Source organism: Sus scrofa, chromosome 15, assembly GCF_000003025.6.
Source record: "Sus scrofa isolate TJ Tabasco breed Duroc chromosome 15, Sscrofa11.1, whole genome shotgun sequence".
In the NCBI taxonomy this organism is placed as follows: domain Eukaryota; kingdom Metazoa; phylum Chordata; class Mammalia; order Artiodactyla; family Suidae; genus Sus; species Sus scrofa.
In genome coordinates, this window is record NC_010457.5 from 106,535,561 (window position 1) to 106,556,032 (window position 20,472).

At 38.5% G+C, this 20,472-nt stretch overlaps 1 protein-coding gene across 7 annotated transcripts in view; it reads left to right on the forward strand.

Moving 5' to 3' along the window:
- The window catches only part of NBEAL1 (neurobeachin like 1), a 170,684-nt gene that overhangs the window by 19,559 nt on the left and 130,653 nt on the right, over window positions 1-20,472 (forward strand). For all 7 annotated transcript variants that reach the window (XM_021075105.1, XM_021075106.1, XM_021075109.1 and 4 more), the window contains one exon: window positions 4,084-4,245. In XM_021075105.1, the coding sequence (XP_020930764.1) occupies window positions 4,084-4,245 (162 nt within the window). The remainder of the gene's footprint in view (window positions 1-4,083; window positions 4,246-20,472) is intronic.

Genomic DNA, 20,472 nt, shown 5'->3' on the forward strand with positions numbered 1-20,472 from the left:
CTTTGTTGATAACGTATTACAAGGATGGCAGTTACGTAACTCATGTGATACTCCTGCATAACCCTGCTTTCATGGCAGACATTGATGATTAATCATGGCAGTCTTTCTGATACTCGACTTGACTTCTAAAAGGCTCTTCTTTACTTGGTAAGCCACTGGCAACTGGGTTTCCTGCAGTTCAATTCTGATACTGCCTGGTGTTCGCACTAGTTCCCACAAGTTAAGGGCAAAGTCCTCCACACAATTGCCCTTGTTTCAGACATTATTTGCAAGTCTTGGGAGCCACCCACACTTCTGACCAACAGGTTATAAATTTGGAAGTTGTTTGTTATGACTCCCTCGGGTTCAATAATTTGCTAGAATGACTCACAGAACTCACTGAAAATCCTATGATTGTAATTACAGTATTATTATAAAGGATACACTTAGAACAGGGCTGAGAGGGTCTTGGCTGCAGAGTTTCTGTACTCTCTCCCTGTGGAGTAGGTCATGGTTCCTGCCCTGAACATCAGTGTGTTCAGAGAAGGAAGGTCTTTGAGCTTTGGGTGTTCAAACTGTTGGGTCTTATTTATTTATTTATTTACTTTTAGTTATAAGACTGCGCCTGTCGCATATGAAGTTCCCACGCAAGGGGTTGAATTGTAGCTGCAGCTGTAGGTCTCTACCGCAGCCACGGCAACACTGGATCCAAAGCTGCATCTGCAACCTGCGCTACAGCTTAACCAACTGAACGAAGCCAGGAATTGAACCTGTATCCTCATGGATACTAGTCAGGTTCTTAACCTGCTGAGCCACAACAGGAACTTGTTGTGTCTTATAACATTGACCGTGTCATTAAACTCAGGCTCTAGCTCCTTTCCCCTCCCAGAAAGTTAGAAGTGGGGAGGTCTTTCAGATGTGGTCTTTATTGAAACTAAGGGTCCACTATGTGTCACTTCATTCATCCGCATAAAATTTACTACACAACAGACATTCTAATTGAAACATTTATTTTCATAGTCTTAGAGTACATCTTAGAGGAGGTGAAGTTTTCAGATTTTTAAAAACTAGATTTGAAAATTATAAAATGAGTGAAAAATTAAAATCTTATGGAAATGTGTAAGTGAAAGTGCACATATTTTCTCTCCTCTGCCTACCACCATTTCCCCAATCTCAGAGTTCCCATGCTCACTTCTTTCTTTTTTTTAATAGTTATTTCCCCAATACATTTTTTTTTCTGCTGTACAGCATAGTGACCAAGTTACACATACATGGACACATTCTATTTTCGCACATTATCATGCTCCATCGTAAGTGACTAGACATAGTTCCCAGTGCTACACAGCAGGATCTCAATGCTTATCCATTCCAAAGGCAGTAGTTTATGTCTCTTAACCCCAAGCTCCCCAACCACCTCACTCCTTCCCCCTCCCCCTAGGCAACTACAAGTCTGTTCTCCAAGTCCATGATTTTTTTTCTATGGAAAGGTTCATTTGTGCCTTATATTAGATTCCAGATATAAGTGATATCATATAGTATTTGTCTTTCTCTTTCTGACGTACTTCACTCAGTATGAGAGTTTCTAGTTCCATCCATGTTGCTGCAAATGGCATATTTCGTTCTTTTTTATGGCTGAGTGGTATTCCATTGTGTGTGTGTGGGATTAGGATTCCATTCCTAATCCAATCATCTGTCGATGGGCATTTGGATTGTTTCCATGTCTTGGCTATTGTGAATAGTGCTGCAACGAATATGCGAGTGCATATGTCTTTTTTAAGGAAACTTTTGTCCAGATATATGCCCAAGAATGGGATTGCTGGGCCATGTGGTAGTTCTATGTATAGATTTCTAAGGTATCTCCATCCTAATCTCCATAGTGGTTGTACCAGCTTACATTCCCACCAACAATGCAGGAGGGTTCCCTTTTCTCTGCCCCCCTCCAGCATTTGTTATTTGTGGACCTATTAATGATGGCCCAGGCTTCTTAGAGGAAGTTCTTATTGTATCTCACATCATCTTGTGGATTTAGTAGTTAGGTAAGGGAGATTAGATTGGCTGTGGTAAAAAGCTGGAAAAATGAGGAGACACCCTTAGCCACAAAAGCAACTCCACTTGTAGGGCCCTGTTGTGAGGGGAGGGGAGAAATGGGTGCTGGTTGATGATGAAAAAGAGTATCTGGTGAATCAAAAAATTTCAAGGGAGTTCCCATTGTGGTTCAGTGGTAACCAACCCGACTAGTATGCATGAGGATGTGGGTTCGATCCCTGGCCTTGTTCAGTGGGTTAAGAATCTGTGTTAATGTGAACTGTGATGTAGATCACAGATGCAGCTCTGTTTGGACCCCTAACTGGAAACTTCCATAAGCTGCCGGCATGGCCCTGAAAAGGAAAAAAAAACCCAACTTCAAGGAGGCAAATGCAGTTTGGAGGTGGAGATAGGCAGCGAAAGGGTCGAATCTGGAGAATCAGATAGGAGCCAGGTCATAAAGTGCCATGAATGCATTGCTAATGGACTTTGTTTTTTTGTTATGGAAGATATAAGACTCTACTAAAGAATTTTCTGTGTAAGAATATCATGATCAAGTTTGTTTTTTAAAAGTCATCTTGGTAATGCATAATGGAGGGTGGATTGGAAAGAGTTGAGACTGAAGGCAAGAAGCCCAGATAGGAGGTAATTGTAAAATTCAGAGAAAAAGCATTAGAGCTTTGGACCAAAGCATTGAACTTAAAAAAGGATGTGGTTATGCTCAGAAAGCACGAGCACTTTATTATTTATAAATACGATTTCAGAGTTCTCTCCCATTAGACTATTTGTAACAGGTTCATAAAGGTTGAAAAGCATTATTAAATCTTGAAATCAAATAAGATTATGTATTATTGATTTCTACTCATAAAAGAATATTCTTGTAGTTTATGCTTAGAAGTGCTTTTCTTTTAAAAATTTACAGCTCACTTTAAATCATGAACCTAACGATCTTATGGCCTCATTATTTTGGCCTTTGATCTCCTAGCATTTTGTAAGATGCACTTATTATCCATACATTATAATTGTTTCCTTTCTTGGGAGGTCATTTCTAAAAATATTATGTAGAAGGAGTTCCCGTTGTGGCTCAGCAGGTTATGAACCCGACTAATATTCATGAGGATGGGTTCGATCCCTGGCCTCACTCAGTGGGTTAAGGATCCAGTGTTGCCATGACCTGTGGTGTTGGTTGCAGATGCAGCTTGGTTCCTGCATTGCTATGGCTGTGGTGTAGGCCAGCAACTATAACTTTGATTCAACCCCTAGCCTGGGAACTTCTGTATGCTGCAGGTGTGGCCCTAAAAAGCAAAAAATAAAAGTAAAATAAAAACATTATGTAGATTTACATTGCTACTGTATTTAAAGTAAGATGAAGAATGCCAAGAATTTTAAAAAATTTTTTAATTAATTAATTTATTTTTTTTATTTAAAATTCTATTTCCTATCATTAGAAAACTGAATCATAAATTTAGATTTTGCTAGTAGGAAATTTTCAGTTTTTCAAGTGAATGTTATATGCAAGATACATAAAACTAGTCTAGTCACCTTAATGATAGAAATTCATATATAATCCTTATTGAAAATATATGAAACTTTTTTTTTTGTCTTTTTAGGGCTATACCCACGGCATATGGAGGCTCCCAGGCTAGGGGTCTAATCAGAGCTGTTGCCGCTGGCCTACACCAGAGCCACAGCAACGCAGGATCCGAGCTGCGTCTACAACCTACACCTCAGCTCACGGCAATGCCAGATCCTTAACCCACTGAGCAACGCCAGGGATCGAACCCGCAACCTCATGGTTCCTAGTCAGATTCGTTAACCACTGAGCCATGACAGGAACTCCAGAAAGTGCAATTCTTTTTATTTTTTTTTAGGCCACACCTGTGGCACATGGAGGATCCCAGGCTATACCATAGCCGCAGCAACGCCAGATCCTTATAACCCATTGAGCAAGGCCAGGAATCAAACCCACATGCTCATGTATACTAGTCAGTTTCATGACCTCCTGAAAGTGCAGTTCTTTTAAAGTGCCAAAGATTTTCTTTCTATATTTAAATACCCTTCTTATTTTGTTCCCCTTAGGGTAGATGATGTGCCTCCAGGAATATCTCTGCTTCCTGATAATATTCTGCAGGTTCTGAGGAGCCAGCTTCTACAGTGTGTTCAGAAAATGGCAGATGGGTTAGAGGAAGAACAACAAGCCTTGTCAATTTTGCTTGTCAAGTTCTTCATTATTCTTTGCAGGTATCTGGTACAAATAAACAATTAATTTGTTTTAAACAATTATTAGCAAAATGATAGTGCATTTATTGATTACTAATGATGTTTGTTGTTCACGTGGAACTTTTAAGGATGAGTGTAGCTTTTGCAGTAGTCTTGTGATTTGTTATTATATTGAAAAACCTTTTACTATGCCTACTTTGATTCAGCCAGGATGAAAAAAAAGGTTGCTTTACAGGCAGTGATAGGGGTTTTATCCTGAGAATTTATTTCATTAGTGTTTTCTGTATAGCTCTCACCTGTAAACAGATACACCTACATTTTTATACTGTATGTTATTATCTGTGAAATATATTTATTTTTTTCATTTTATAATTTTACCTAAGAAAGTATAATTATTCTGTAGCTTATGTTTCCAGGTTTTAGATGATTAGGTTTGTGGTACTTAAATTTTGGTATGCATAAATATCAGCTGGGAAGCTTAATAGAAATACAGGGCTTGAGACTTGTGGAAATTCATATGGAATACATATGGAAATTCTGATTTGAAAGAGCTCAGGCATTTTGCTTTTTCACATATTCTGTGTTAATCTGCATGTACGCATTTGAGAACTGGTGGGTTAGGAGCATCATATACCTCTTTTTTTTTTTTTTTTATTTTCCCACTGTACAGCAAGGGGGTCAGGTTATCCTTACATGTATACATTACAATTACAGTTTTTCCCCCACCATTTCTTCTGTTGCAACATGAGTATCTAGACATAGTTCTCAATGCTATTCAGCGGGATCTCCTTGTAAATCTATTCTAGGTTGTGTCTGATAAGCCCAAGCTCCTGATCCCTCCCACTCCCTCCCCCTCCCATCAGGCAACCACAAGTCTCTTCTCCAAGTCCATGATTTTCTCTTCTGAGAAGATGTTCATTTGTGCTGGATATTAGATTCCAGTTATAAGTGATATCATATGGTATTTGTCTTTGTCTTTCTGGCTCATTTCACTCAGTATGAGATTCTCTAGTTCCATCCATGTTGCTGCAAATGGCATGATGTCATCCTTTTTTATGGCTGAGTAGTATTCCATTGTGTATATATACCACCTCTTCCTAATCCAATCCTCTGTCGATGGACATTTGGGTTGTTTCCATGTCCTGGCTATTGTGAATAGTGCTGCAATGAACATGCGGGTGCACGTGTCTCTTTTAAGTAGAGCTTTGTCCGGATAGATGCCCAAGAGTGGGATTGCGGGGTCATATGGAAGTTCTATGTATAGATTTCTAAGGTATCTCCAAACTGTTCTCCATAGTGGCTGTACCAGTTTACATTCCCACCAGCAGTGCAGGAGGGGTCCCTTTTCTCCACAGCCCCTCCAGCACTTGTTATTTGTGGATTTATTAATGATGGCCATTCTGACTGGTGTGAGGTGGTATCTCATGGTAGTTTTGATTTGCATTTCTCTTATAATCAGCGATGTTGAGCATTTTTTCATGTGTTTGTTGGCCATCTGTATATCTTCTTTGGAGAAATGTCTATTCAGGTCTTTTGCCCATTTTTCCATTGATTGATTGGTTTTTTTGCTGTTGAGTTGTATAAGTTGCTTATATATTCTAGAGATTAAGCCCTTGTCAGTTGCATCATTTGAAACTATTTTCTCCCATTCTGTACATATACCTCTTAATATCTGTCTTCTTTTTGTAAGCTATTTCCTGTAATAAATATTATTTATTCCAAAATATTTTATAATTATATTAGTAGGTAAATGGGGACTTAATTGACTTGTTATTTAACCTTTGATTTAATTGATCATTGCCTCTGATGTAGGAATTACGGAAAGATTGAACAATAATTGCTGCAACATTTTTCTTCTAATTTAAGCTCTCCCAGAACTTTAGGCATGTTTCTGATTTTGTGCTCTTTCTCATCCTTAAATTTTTTTTTTTTTGTCTTTTTAGGGCTGCTCCCATGGCATATGGAGGTTCCCAGGCTAGGGGTCAAATCGGAGCTGCAGCCACCGGCCTATGCCACAGCCACAGCAATGCCAGATCGGAGCCGCATCTGCAACCTACACCACAGCTCACGGTGATGCCAGATTCTCAACCCACTGAGTAAGGCCAAGGATCTAGTTCAAAAGCTCATGGTTCCTAGTCAGATTTCGTTTCTCCTGAGCCAGACAGGAACTCCTTATCCTTAAATTAAAAAAAATAATAATACAAGAATTATATAAGGATTTAGGGAAAAGGGCTTACTCAGGTGGTAGAACATGAGTTTCCTTCTGTTACAGTTAATCTGCTGTGTTTTCTCCTGTTAACTACCTACTGCAATTTTATTGAAATAAAAATGATATAGATAAGTAATTGTTTTTTAAGTAATTGTAGAATCTTCATACAGTTTTCTACATATGAAATTATGTCATTTTTAAACATAATTTTGCTTCATCCTTGCCAATTTGGATGTTTTTAATTTTTTTACATTTTATTATTATTATTATTTTTTTAATAGTTATTTCCCCAATACAATTTTTTTTTTCTACTGTACAGCATGGTGCCCCAGTTACACATACATGTACACATTCTATTTTCTTTTTCTTGTCTAATTGCTCTAGCTAGAACTTCCATTATTCTGTTGAATCGAAGTGGTAAAAATGGCCAGCCTTACCTTGTTCCTATTCATAGAGGAAAAGCTTTCAGTCTTTTATCATTTAGTGTGATTTTTGCTGTGAAATTTTCATATATAGGTTTTTAAAATGATTTTTATTTTTTCCATTATAGTTAGTGTTCTGTCAGTTTTCTTCTGTATAGCAAAGTGACCCAGGCACACATGCGTATATACATTCTTTTTCTCACATTATCCTTCATCATGCTCTGTCATGAGTGACTAGATATAGTTCCCCGTGCTATACAGCAGGATCTCATTGCTTATCCATTCCAAATTAACCCCAGAGTCCCAGTCCATCCCACTCCCAATCTCTCCCCCTCCCTCTTGGCAACCACAAGTCTGTTCTCAAGTCCTTGAGTTTGTTTCTTTTCTGTGCAAAGGTTTATTTGAGCCGTATATTAGATTCTAGATATAAGTGATGTCATATGCTATTTGTCTTTCTCTTTCTGACTTACTTCACTTAGTATGAGGGTCTCTAGTTCCATCCATGTTGCTGCAAATGGCATTATGTCGTTCTTTTTTATGGTTGAGTAGTATTTCATTGTGTATGTATACCACTTCTTATTAATCCATTCATCTGTTGATGGACATGTAGGTTGTTTCCATGTCGTGGCTATTGTATATAGTGCTTCAGTGAATATATGGGTGCATGTATCTTTTTCAAGGAAAACTTTTCAAGGAAAGTTTTGTCTGGATATATGCCCAAGAGTTGGGTTGCTGGGTCGTATGGTAGCTATATTTAGTTTACTGAGGAACCTCCATACCGTTTTCCACAGTGGTTGTACCAATTTACATTCCCACCCACGGTGTAGGAGGCTTCCCTTTTCTCCAACCCTCTCCAGCATTTGTTATTTGTGGACTTATTAATGATGGCCATTCTGACTGGTGTGAGGTGGTACTTCATAGTAGTTTTGATTTGCATTTCTCTAATAATCAGTGATGCTGAGCATTTTTTCATGTGCTTGTTGGCCATCTGTATATCTGCTTTGGAGAAATGTCTATTCAGGTCTTTTGCCCATTTTTCAATTGGATTGTTGGGGTTTTTGCTCTTGAGTTATGTAAGTTGTATATTTTAGAGATTAAGCCCTTGTCAGTTGCATCATTTGAAACTATTTTCTCCCATTTCATATGTTGTCTTTTTTTTTTTTTTTTATGGTTTTATTTGCCGTGCAAAAGCTTTTCAGTTTGATTAGGTCCCATTGGGTTTTTTTTGCCTTTATTTCTGTTGCCTTGGGAGACTGACCCAAGAAAACATTTGTAAGGTTGATGTCAGAGAATGTTTTGCCTATGTTCTCTTGCAGGAGTTTGGTGGTGTCTTGTCTTATGTTTAGATCTTTAAACCATTTTGAGTTTATTTTTGTGTATGGTGTGAGGGTGTGTTCCAGTTTCATTGATTTACATGGGGCTGTCCAGTTTTCCCAACACCACTTGCTGAAAAGACTTTTTTTTTCCCATTTTATATTCTTGCCTCATTTGTCAAAGATTAATTTACTGTAGGTGTCTGGGTCATATATGGTTTTATTATGTCAAGGTAGTTTCTCCTTCTATTACTAGTTTGCTGAGTGTTGTTATCAGAAAAGTTTGCTGAATTCTGTTGTTATCTAATGAAGATCCTATTGCTCATCGCTCAAAAATCAATACTCAATAGAGAGACAAGTGTTGGTAGAAAGGAAAGTTGCTTTTAATCAGAATGCCAGCAATCTGTGGAGATAGTGCACTCAGTGTCCCCCCAAAACTGCCTCCCAAGATTCTGCTTGGCCATGAAAGTTTTTAAAAGGAAAAAAGGAAGTAATCACAGCTAATCACTGAGATAAGGGGTCAGAGTCATCGCTATCCCCCGCTGTTTGCAGACTTATATGCAGGCTTGTCAATTTCCTGTGATTTTTCTTTAGGTCTTATCTTGTTCACACAGTTTGTTGGTGAGATTACTGAAGGGGAAGTTAGGGAAGAGATCTGGTCATCTGTTAATTACTTATTCTTTATTTCTACTTCTTTGAACTATGGAAAGAACAAACATTTTAGGGAAAGTATTGTGTGATGAAAAGGTTTGAAAGATGTGCTAGGTCTGGAGATGAGTAGAGCATGGAGATACCTGGCTTACGGTTCATATCAAGACATAAGGGGCCTCCTGTAGAGAGCTCTTTGCTACAAAGAGCTACAAATCCCCACTTAGCAAAACATCATTCCATTTCTATGGGATTATGGGTGAAGGTCTGTTTTCTGTAACCTCTTTATGCTGACATAGGATGCCGTTGTCTTAGAGTAGAAGATGTCGACGTGTCTGTGGCGTCCCTTTCTTGATAGTTGTAGTTGACTGTTTACGTATACAAGCAGAACATGCTGCAATTATTTTGATGCCCACAGAGATTTAGTTAATTATGAAGAATAGTGTTAGTCCCATTCTCTTAAAGCTAGTTCTTGGAATTGCCATATTCAGTACTTTTCTATAAACAAGAGGCAGGGGATATGGAGGGGCTTTTGAGTGCAGGGTTCTGAACATTTCAACTCACTCCTTTTCTTTGATACTCCTCAGTCATAAGGAGGAAAAGGTATGGTACATGAAAAGGATTAGCATTTTGAATAGAGAAGTTAAATCATAACACAGAAACCCATAGGATTTTAGTCAGTTTCACCAGCATGCCCTGCTTTGAGAACAGCTGGTGGTATCCAAGTCTCACACAGCTCAGAAAATACAAGTTCTTGGGAGTTTAGAAGCCTGTCTGAAATCACATTCTACTTTCACCTTGAATGTCTGAACTGTAGTTACTCCATTTTGTCTTTCAAAGGCATTGCTGTCCTTAATGGCCAAAGCAGATGTCACTGTTAATCATTTTAGTGCTTCTCTAGATATGAGGATATGCAAGAATTTGGGCTCATAAAATCCTCTCTTGAACATAGCTCACTTTCTGAAGGCCTGTTCTTCCAGTTTTTCTCAGAGCACTGAGTGCCTCGTTCCTGATCTCCAGACTCCTTTCAGGGTATGTTGAACGTCAGCAGCTGAAGTGGCTTGTGACGTGACCCTTGTAGAGGCAGATGGCAAGTGTGAGAGTTTAGTTCATAGGATCATGAGTGTTTAGTCCTCACGATTATAACTTTGACCATGGTTTGGGAGACATTTCCTGACCAGTTTGTCCCATGGTGCTAGGAATGTTCATTCCTAGGTAAGATGAAGATTTTGTTGATGGGCCACTCATTGTGCTATTACTGGACTAGGCTTTATTAACAGTAGCCAAAAGTCTTTGGACCACCTCTCTTACAAATCTGTCACAGTCCAAGAAAAAATTCCCACTTGTTGCTTCTTCGCATATCTGAAATTACGTTATTAAAATAATTGATCTTGGAGTTCCCATTGTGGCTCAGTGGTTAACGAATCCAACTAGGAACTATGAGGTGGCGGGTTTGATCCCTGGCCTCACTCAGTAGGTTAAGGATTTGGCGGTGAGCTGTGGTGTAGGTCACAGACGAGGCTCGGATCCCGTGTTTCTGTGGCTGTGGTATAGGCCGGCAGCTACAGCTCCAATTAGACCCTCAGCCTGGGAACCTTCATATGCCACAGGTGTGGCCCTAGAAAAGGCAAAAAGACCAAAAAAAAAAAAAAAAAAAAATCATTGATCTTATATTGAACTCTATGTCTGGTCAACTGTTTCAGGTCACCCAGTCATCATTATTTTTATTGGTGGCTTAGTCACATATTTGGTAATGTAAGAAACAACAATTCTATAAAATAGGCAATATACAAATAATAGAGCTAGCAGTATTAGTAAGGATATCAGTAAAAATTTAAATCAAGAACTTCCCTTAGATGCAGCCCAGTATATCCCTAAGTCATCTGATTTAGTCAGTTCTGTGCCAGTCCTTAAGAGAAATTACATGTTCACAATGTCAGTAAGGCACCTAGCCCAATTTACTAGTATTACTAGGCTGGTTATCTTTGGTATGGTTTAATTGTTCCAGCATAAGGGAGCCTTTAAACTTAAATGACCATAGCTTGGTGTTAAACACATAAATCCATCCCATAATTGTGGGAAGTTATATTCTTTGGCTGAAATTTTGCTTGTTGCTCTGATTGAGTTTGAGTAACTATTTATTTATTTTTGGCTGTGCCCACAGAATGCAGAAATTCCTGGACCAGGGATTGAACCCGAGTCACAGCAGTGACTGTGCCAGGTCCTGAACTGCTAGATCACCATGGAACTCTGAGTTTAAGTTTAAAGGAAAATTCATATTTATGGCCAGGGTCAGAGCAGGTGTTATTAATGGGCCAGGTGAGGGCATTCTGCCTTATAATATCAATAGTGGCCTGAATAGAACTACAATTTCTTTCTAGAATAAATTTCCTAAGGCCCAATCAATAAGAGCCTTAGAGTAGATCATCTACCAAGATAACCCACAAGTGCTGGATACAGGTAATTGACCCTAAACCTAACATTTGGAATAACTTTAACACGCATAAATTTGTGAAATGCATTTGGTCATAAGCAAAAGTGTAAGCACTTAATCAAAGTAAGGGTATACAGGCCTGGTCTGGCATATTGTGTCACCTGATTATTTCAGATGTTCTCGTCTTCTCATCCTAATCTAGTAGTTGCTCCTCTGTTTGAGCATTATTTTATTTTATTTTTTTTGCCTTTTTTAGGGCCGCTCCCGCGGCATATGGAGGTTCCCAGGCTAGGGGTCTAATCGAAGCTGTAGCCGCTGGCCTACGCCACAGCCACAGCCACGTGGGATCCGAGCTGCATCTGTGACCTACACCACAGCTCACAGCAACGCCGGATCCTTAACCCACTGAGCAAGGGCAGGGATCGAACCTGCCACGTCATGGTTCCTAGTCAGATTCGTTAACCACTGGTCCATGATGGGAACTCCCTGTTTGAGCATTATTTTAAGGTGATTTTGAGGTCAGCCGCCCTCTCTATAAGCCAGTTCAGTGCAGAGGCCCTTTCTAAGTGAAAATATTAATCCAAGAGTCATTTCTGTTCAGTTTTGCTGGGCATGCATGAGCTAGTTTAAGAGTATTTGATAAAGATTCCTCCATCTTGGTTGGAGATAGTCCTTTAAATTATGCATAATATCCTGGTGCAGGTCTTGGCACATCCTGATCTCCATTCAAAGATAGATTACCTAGATAAACATCAGAAACAAACTTAAGTGTCCTTTTAATAATTCAGTTAAATTTGGCCATGATATAACAGTAAGAAACTGTCTGGGAAGTGAGTCTTAGTGAAACAGATCTCAACCAAAATAAAATTTAATATCCACTGAAACATAATCTTTTTCCCTCTAAAATTACCCTATTTCTACCAAATAGATCCAAGTTAAGGATGGCTTGTTTGCAAAATGAGTCTGGTTAATTGTTCATATAGGCTCTTTTAAACTAGTTGTGCTGAAACTTTCATAATGCACCTTCAGGTTGAACTTTTTGAAAGGCCTTTAGGAAAGCCATACCATAAGCTAGTCACACATTTTATCTCACAAGTTTGGGTTAATTCTTTCCTATTTGAGATCCCCCAAATACCTTGAGATACATGCATCTGTTAGGAGGTGGCCTTCCTAATTTTTCTGACAAAGTTGCTGAGGACCTAAAAGTTTCTAATCTCTGGTGGAATCAGAGAGAAAAGATAAATGTTTCTGTTCTGATTACAAAGGTGTAATTTACCAAACTGCTGTTAAGTCATGATTATCTTAGGAGGAAAGATTTCCTTATGTCTGGAAAAATACAAATTAAAAGCCAGTAATGGAGTTCCTGTTGTGGCGCAGCGGAAATGAATCCATCTAATAACCATGAGGTTGCAGGTTCGATCCCTGGCCTCCCTCAGTGGGTTAAGGATCCAGTGTTGCCATGAGCTGTGGTGTAGGTTTCGGATGCGGCTTCGATCCTCTGTTGCTGTGGCTGTGGCCTAGTCTAACAGCTGCAGTTCTGATTTGATCCCTAGCCTGGGAACCTCCATGTGCTGCGAGTGCAGCCCTAAAATCAAAATGAATAAATAAATAAATAGAAGCCAGTAATATTTCAGACAAAAACCAAAAAACTATAACTATTAGTTTATTCAATCCTATATAATTAATCCTTTCTACTAACAGTTTTATAAAGTCAGAGTTACCATTAGACTTTGAAAGTTTCTTGGAGTTCTCATCGTGGCACAGTGGAAACGAATCTGATCTAGGAACCATGAGATTGCAGGTTCAATCCCTGGCCTCCCTCAGTGGATTAAGGATCCAGCATTGCTGTGAGCTGTGGTGTAGGTTGCAGACGCGGCTCGGATCTGATGTGGCTGTGGCTGTGGCTGGCAGCTGTAGCTCCAATTAGACCCCTAGCCTGGGAACCTCCATATGCCGTGAGTGTGGCCCTAAAAAGACAAAAATGTTTAGACTTTTAAAATTTCTTACCAATTTTAGCAGTATGAATCAAAAGTTATCAAAACCTATTCTTGGAGTTCCTATTGTGGCTCAGTCGTAACAAACCCAGCTAGTGTCCATGAGGACGTGAGTTTGATCCCTTGCCCCACTCTGTGGGTTAAGGATCTGGTGTTGCCGTGAGCTGCAGTATAGGTCACAGATGCTGCTTGGATCTGATGTTGCTGTGACTATGGCATAGGGCAGGCAGCTGCAGCTCTGATTCAGCCCTTAGCCTGGGAACCTCTGTATGTCACAGGTGCGGCCATACATATGTTCTGGTTAGAAAATCCTTTCTATGACTCTTCTCCCCAACTCCCACCCCCACCCCCACCCCCACCCCGTCTTTTAGGGCCGCACCTGCAGCCTATGGAGGTTCCCAGGCTAGGGATTGAATCAGAGCTGCTGGCCTACACCATAGCCACAACAACACCAGATCCTTAACCCACTGAGTGAGGCTAGGAATCAAACCTGTGTCCTCATGGATACTGGTCAGATTTGTTTCCATTGAACAATGACGGGAACTCCCGCTATGACTCTTCTTGAAGATGAAACAGTTCTGCAAAGCATCAGCCTAACTTTCTATAAATGATAAAGGACTTAAAAAGGCATGGTTAAAGATTACAGTGTTTTTTCACAAAGAAGCTTAACCAAGTTGCTGTGACATATCAACATTTTAAGATAACAACTAGAATTATAACTGTGTACAAGGATATATCCAAATTTCAGAAACTATGTAATTTTAGAATATCTGTGTTAATAACATCCACACTGTATAATCTGAGGAAGCTTATCATTAATTTGATAATGCTTTCCATGTAAATTAACATAGCAAACAATTCTAATAAGTTTAACATTTCTGTATGATGCCTTAGAGGCCCTTTAAAGCATCCCAAGTTTAGTTGGAGATCCAAAGAACTTTAATTTAAACTTGATAGGAAGTTTGTCAGAAATATCAAAAAAATTTTTTAAACATTTGATCAGATATAGGTCACTGTAAGACATACTTATTCATTTAACCAGAAAGATTTCTTTTCTTTTCTTTTTGTCTTTTTGCCTTTTCTAGGGCCACCCCCGCAGCAGGAGGTTCCCAGGCCAGGGGTCTAATCGGAGTTGTAGCCACCGGCCTATGCCACAGGCCTACGCCACAGCCACAGCAACACGGGATCTGAGCCGTGTCTGCAACCTACACCACAGCTCATGGCAATGCCGGATCGTTAACCCACTGAGCGAGGCCAGGGATCGAACCTGCAATCTCATGGTTCCTAGTCAGATGAGTTAAGCATTGAGCCATGCCTGGAACTCCAAACCAGAAAGTTTTGTAAAGCAAATACAAATCATTTAAGAAACTTAAGAATACAGATTAAATAGAAACAAAATCATTATGAAAAGCAGCATTCCAAGAAAACTTTGTTCTCTTAACAGAGAGAGAAAATCAAGCTCCAGTCTTTTACTAGCTTACTTTTATTTATTTATTTGTCTTTTAGGCATTTCTTGGGCCGCTCCCGTGGCATATGGAGGTTCCCAGGCTAGGGGTCTAATCAGAGCTGTAGCCACTGGCCCACGCCAGAGCCACAGCAATGCAGGATCCGAGCCGCGTCTGCAACCTACACCCCAGCTCATGGCAATGCCGGATCGTTTAACCCACTGAGCAAGGCCAGGGATGGAACCCGCAACCTCATGGTTCCTAGTCGGATTCGTTAACCACTGCGCCACGACGGGAACTCCACTAGCTTACTTTTAACCACAAAAGCCATTACTTTATTTTAATTTTAATTTTTTTTTTTTTTTTTGTCTTTTTGTCTTTGTTGTTGTTGTTGTTGTTATTGTTGCTATTTCTTGGGCCGCTCCCGCGGCATATGGAGGTTCCCAGGCCAGGGGTTGAATCGGAGCTGTAGCCACCAGCCTACGCCAGAGCCACAGCAACGCGGGATCCGAGCCGCGTCTGCAACCTACACCACAGCTCACGGCAACGCCGGATCGTTAACCCACTGAGCAAGGGCAGGGACCGAACCCGCAACCTCATGGTTCCTAGTCGGATTCGTTAACCACTGCGCCACGACGGGAACTCCCCATTACTTTATTTTAAATCTAAATTCAGTCATTCTTAACCATGCCCAACACTATTTTCTCAGGATTTCTTTTCTACAACCTTCCATCAACTTCTGTATCCATATTATATTGTCCCTTATTTTTTCTGTCTAGAAACAACCATCTCTAAGACAAAAGTACTTTTTTTTACTTTAACAAAATGTAATTCTATCTTTTATACCTTCTTTTGTTTAAAACAGACATCTTATTTTCTTACTGTATACCAAAATATTTTTATTATTTATAGTAGCCTTAGCTACTACACATTTAAGTTAAAATGCTCCACTCTTAAAAGCTCATTTCTTAGTGAAAACTAAGAAATAAGCAAATATGAATTATCTTCTAGATTAGCATTCTGTAAATTAGCAAATATAAATATCAATAATAATTTGTAAAAAAAAATGTGCTTTCTTCTAAAAATTATCTCAGAGTGGTATTAAAAATATTCATCAGCAGGTCTCGAACACATTTAGTTTTTCCATAAAGGGAAGCCAGTGTCTAGTAAATAATGTTTCAGTATCTTATTTTATTTGGGAATGACCTAGTTATTTAATAATCATTTGGCTCAGTTTAGCATATCTCTAAATTTTGAAGTTACTGAATATCCCAAGAGATCATTCTTAAGTAAGCATTCCTAAAATATAATTATTTTCTAAAGAGTTCACCCAAAAGCTCTTATCTTATTTGTATTTATTTACTTATAAGAATTTCATCATACCAAGTTTTTTTTTTTTTTTTGTCTTTTTTTGCTATTTCTTGGGCCACTCCTGTGGCATATGGAGGTTCCCGGGCTAGGGGTCTAATCGGAGCTGTAGCCACCGGCCTACACTAGAGCCATAGCAACGCGGGATCTGAGCCGCGTCTGCAACCTACACCACAGCTCACGGCAACGCCAGATCGGTTAACCCACTGAGCAAGGGCAGGGATTGAACCCGCAACCTCATGGTTCCTAGTCGGATTCGTTAACCACTGCACCATGACGGGAACTCCCTCAAGTTTTTTTTTTCTTGCTGACAGATTTGCAACAGATCTAACAAGAACTTATTTGACTTATATTAAACCTAGGTACAGTGAAATGTTATACTTAATGTTGATGACTCTAAAGACATGTCTGTATTAATTAGATCAACAAACTTAAACTAGCTTTAATACCAGGCATTAATATTGACTATTTCCCAGTTCATATGAACTTGAAAGTCATTGTGTGTAGCTTCTTTTATATTTAATTTGTAAGCACTTATTTTTAAATCAATTAAATAAAGTTTTTTATAAATTCAATTTTGATAATATTTTTCAGAGATAGAGCTATCACATATATATAATGGGTACACAGACATACAAACAGCTTAGCTAATTTTCCCCTGGAGTCTACAGAATATTATGGCCACACAATGTTATTATTATTATTATTATTATTGTTATTGTCTTTTTAGGGCCACACCTCCAGCATGTCAGAGTTCCCAGGTGAGGGGGCAAATCAGGGCTGCAGCCGCAGCTTGAGGAAATACTGCATCCTTAACCCACTGAGTGAGGACAGGGATGGAACCCGCATCCTCATGGATACTAGTTGGGTTCTTAACCTGCTGAGCCACAGCACGAACTCCTGTGGCCACACAATGTTATAATAAAATACTATCTTTCTCTTAATCATAATGTCATAACTAAAATATTTCCCTTTTCAAATAACAAAAGGTAAACAAGAAACACAAATTCACAAACCAGACTGGTCACAATCCCAAATTCTCCCCAAGCCTAGGGTGAGACCAGAATCTCATGTTTATCTCTTCCTTAATAACTTGACTGTGGTGCAAAAGACTGATGCTCATTAGGGTCAAAGGGTGGTGAGTTGCCACAGAACACAAAAGAGAGTTTTTGGGCTGGCACTAGCTCCAGCAGACTTACCCAGTCCTAGAACCCATTGGCTCTCAAAGGTGCAAGATTTCTTTTGATCAACCCAGAGGGAAAAGGCAGCTGGTGTCAGGCAGGGGCGAGATGGGGAGAGTCCTTGAAGCAATTGATTTCGTCTGAGACATCCCCACAAATTTCCCTCACGAGACCAGCTAGCTACAAGTACCTGGCTTGTCATGATTGTCCTATCATGTTTTCATAGCTGGTGGCTCTACTCTGAAAGGGAGGCCCCGAGGACCTGACTCCTGTAAGAGTGAGGTTCCGTTTGGGTTGCCAAAATCTGTTAATCCTTATCACTAAATAGTCATTAATAGAGAGAGAGACAAATGTTGGGAGACAGGAAAGTTTTTTTAATCAGAATGCCAGCAGTCTGAGGAGGTGGTGGACTCGATGTCCCCCCAAAGCTTTCTCCCTAGATTCTCCATGGCCATAAAAGTTTTTTAAAGTATTAAAGGAAGTAATCTCAATCATTGAGATAGAGGATCAGTGTCATCACCATCCCTCACTGTGTGCAGAATTATGTAGAGGCTTATTGACTTCCCGTGATCTTTCTTTATATCCTGTGTTGTTCACACATGTAAGTGGTATAATGTGTTACTTGTCTTTCTCTTTCCGACTGACTTCACTTCGTATGATGATCTCTAGCAACATCCATGTTGTTACAAATGGCAGTATTATTTCAATATTTTTTATGGCTGAGTAATAGTCTATTATATATATATTTATATATTTGTGTGTGTGTGTGTATGTATATGTGTATATATATATATATATAAACATAAAATCCTCAATTGTCTTCATTCATTCGTCGACGGACATTTAGGTTGTTTCCATGTCTTGACTATTGTGAATAGTACTGTGCATAGGGGTGCACGATGAAATCTGGTTTTTTTAATGTAAATATTTATACCTATAAAATTCTACTTTTCCACCACTTTCATGGCTTCTTATAAAGTTTTGGTAAGTCCTGTTTTCCTTTTCATTCATCTCAGGTATTTTCTAATTTCTGTTGTGATTTCTCCTTTGATTCATTGATTATTTTTAAATGTTTTGGTTAATTTACACAGTTGTGTGAATTTTTCAGTTTTCTTTTTGTTACTGATTTTTAACTTCATCCTTTTGAGGTTAAAGAAGATAACTTTGTATAATATCTATCATTTAAAATTTCTTAAGACTTAATTTGTGGCCTAACTCAGTACCTGTTCTGTAAAATGTCCCAGGTGCACTTGAGAATAAAGTATGTTCTCTTGTTGTGTAGGGTGATCTGTACATGTCATACCTGTTTGGTTTACTGTGTTAATTAAGTCCTCTGCTTTCTTGTTCTGTCTAGTTGTTTTATTGATTAATCCAGATAAGGTATTGAATTCTCCACCTTTTGATGTAGACCTATATATTTCTCTCTTCAATTGTGTCAATATTTGCTTCCTGTATTTTGATTGTCTATCATTAGATACATCAATGTTTATAATAGTTATATATTCTTACTAGTATTGTTCCTTTGTTATATGTATATTATGTATATTTACATTGTACCTTTTAAAAATATATAATGTCCTTTGTCTCTTATAATCTTTTTTTTTTTGACCTAAAGCTTATTTTGTCTGATATTTGTATAGCAACCCCTACTCGCTTTGAGTTACTATTTGCAAGGGCCATCTTTTTTTTCTCCTTTCACTTTCAACTTATTTGTGTCTTTGGACATCAGGTAGATAGTATATAATTTGTTCATGTGTTTGTATCCATTCTGCCATTTTCTGTCTTTTGACTCAAAATTTAGTCCATCTTACACTGAAAGTAATTATTCCTAAGGAGGGACTTGTTATTGTGCTATTTGTTTTCTTTCTTTCTTTCTTTTTTTTGCTATTTGTTTTCTTTATGCCTCAAAACATAAGATTTTTGTCTCTCATTCTCTAAATTACTGTCTTCGTTTTTAGTTGACTTTTTGTGGTGAAATGTTCACATTCCTTTATTATATTCTTTTGTATAATTCGAAGCTATTTTCTTTCTGATTACCATTGGTATTTCATATAACATTCTAAAGTTATAATATTCTAATTTATACCACCTTTCCTTCAATAACATATAGAAACTCTGGTCTTTTATGGCTCTGTCCCTACTCCTTTTGGTTGTTGATGTTACGAAATTACATTCATGCATTGTTTGCCCCAAAACATTAGCTAATAATTACTTTAAGTGCATTAGTCTCTTAAATTATGTATTAAAACAAAATTTGAATTACTAACTAAAGTTATAGTGATGCCAGTTTTTACACTACAATAACTTTTTTCTTTATATATAATCTCTTAAATATATAAAAACAACGTAGTTACAAACCATGGCTACAGTAAAACCAATGTTTTTAATTGCCCATGTATTTACCTTCATTGAGATCTTTATTTTTCAATACAGCTTTGAGTTACTGTCTAGTGCTCATACCTTTCATCCTGAGCATTTTTTTGCAGGGTAGATCTAGTGGTCACAGACTCTCTTACCTCTTTTTTCCTCATTTTGAAGAACATTTTGCCAGATACAGAATTGTTGCTTGGTTTTTCCTTTTGGTACTTTGCATTTATCATCCTGCTATCTTCTGGCCTAAGTTTCTGATTAGAAATCTGCTTATAATTGTATTGAGGATTCTTTGTAACATGTGATGATTTACTTCTCTCTTCCTGCTTTCAAGATTCTCTCTCTCTCTTTCTTTAGCCGTGCCTGTAGCATGCAGAAGTTCGACGCCAGGGATCTAACCTGGCCACATCAACGAGCCAAGCCACAGTGGTGACAATGCTGGATCCTTATCACACTAGGCCACCAGCGAACTCTCCCCTCTTTTTTTTTTAAAGTTTGATTATAACATGTGGTCTCAGTATGGGTGTCTTTGAGTTCACCTTACTTGGAGTTCACTGAGCTTCTTGGCTGTTCATATTCATTTGTTTCCTCAAATTTGGAAAGTTTTTAGTCATTATTTCTTCAAATATTCTCTCTTCCTCTTTTTCTTTCTCCTCTTTCCCTGGGACTCAATCTTTTTCTTTCTTTTCCTCAGACTTGATAATTTCCATTGTGCTATCTTCAAGTTCACTGATTCTTCTGCCTGCTCAAATCTGCCCTTCAATTCCGCTAGTGAATTTTTCGTTTTAGTGTTGTACTTTTTAGCTTCACAATTTCTTTCTAGTTTCTTTTTAATTTTTTAAACCTTCTTATTGATATTTGCGT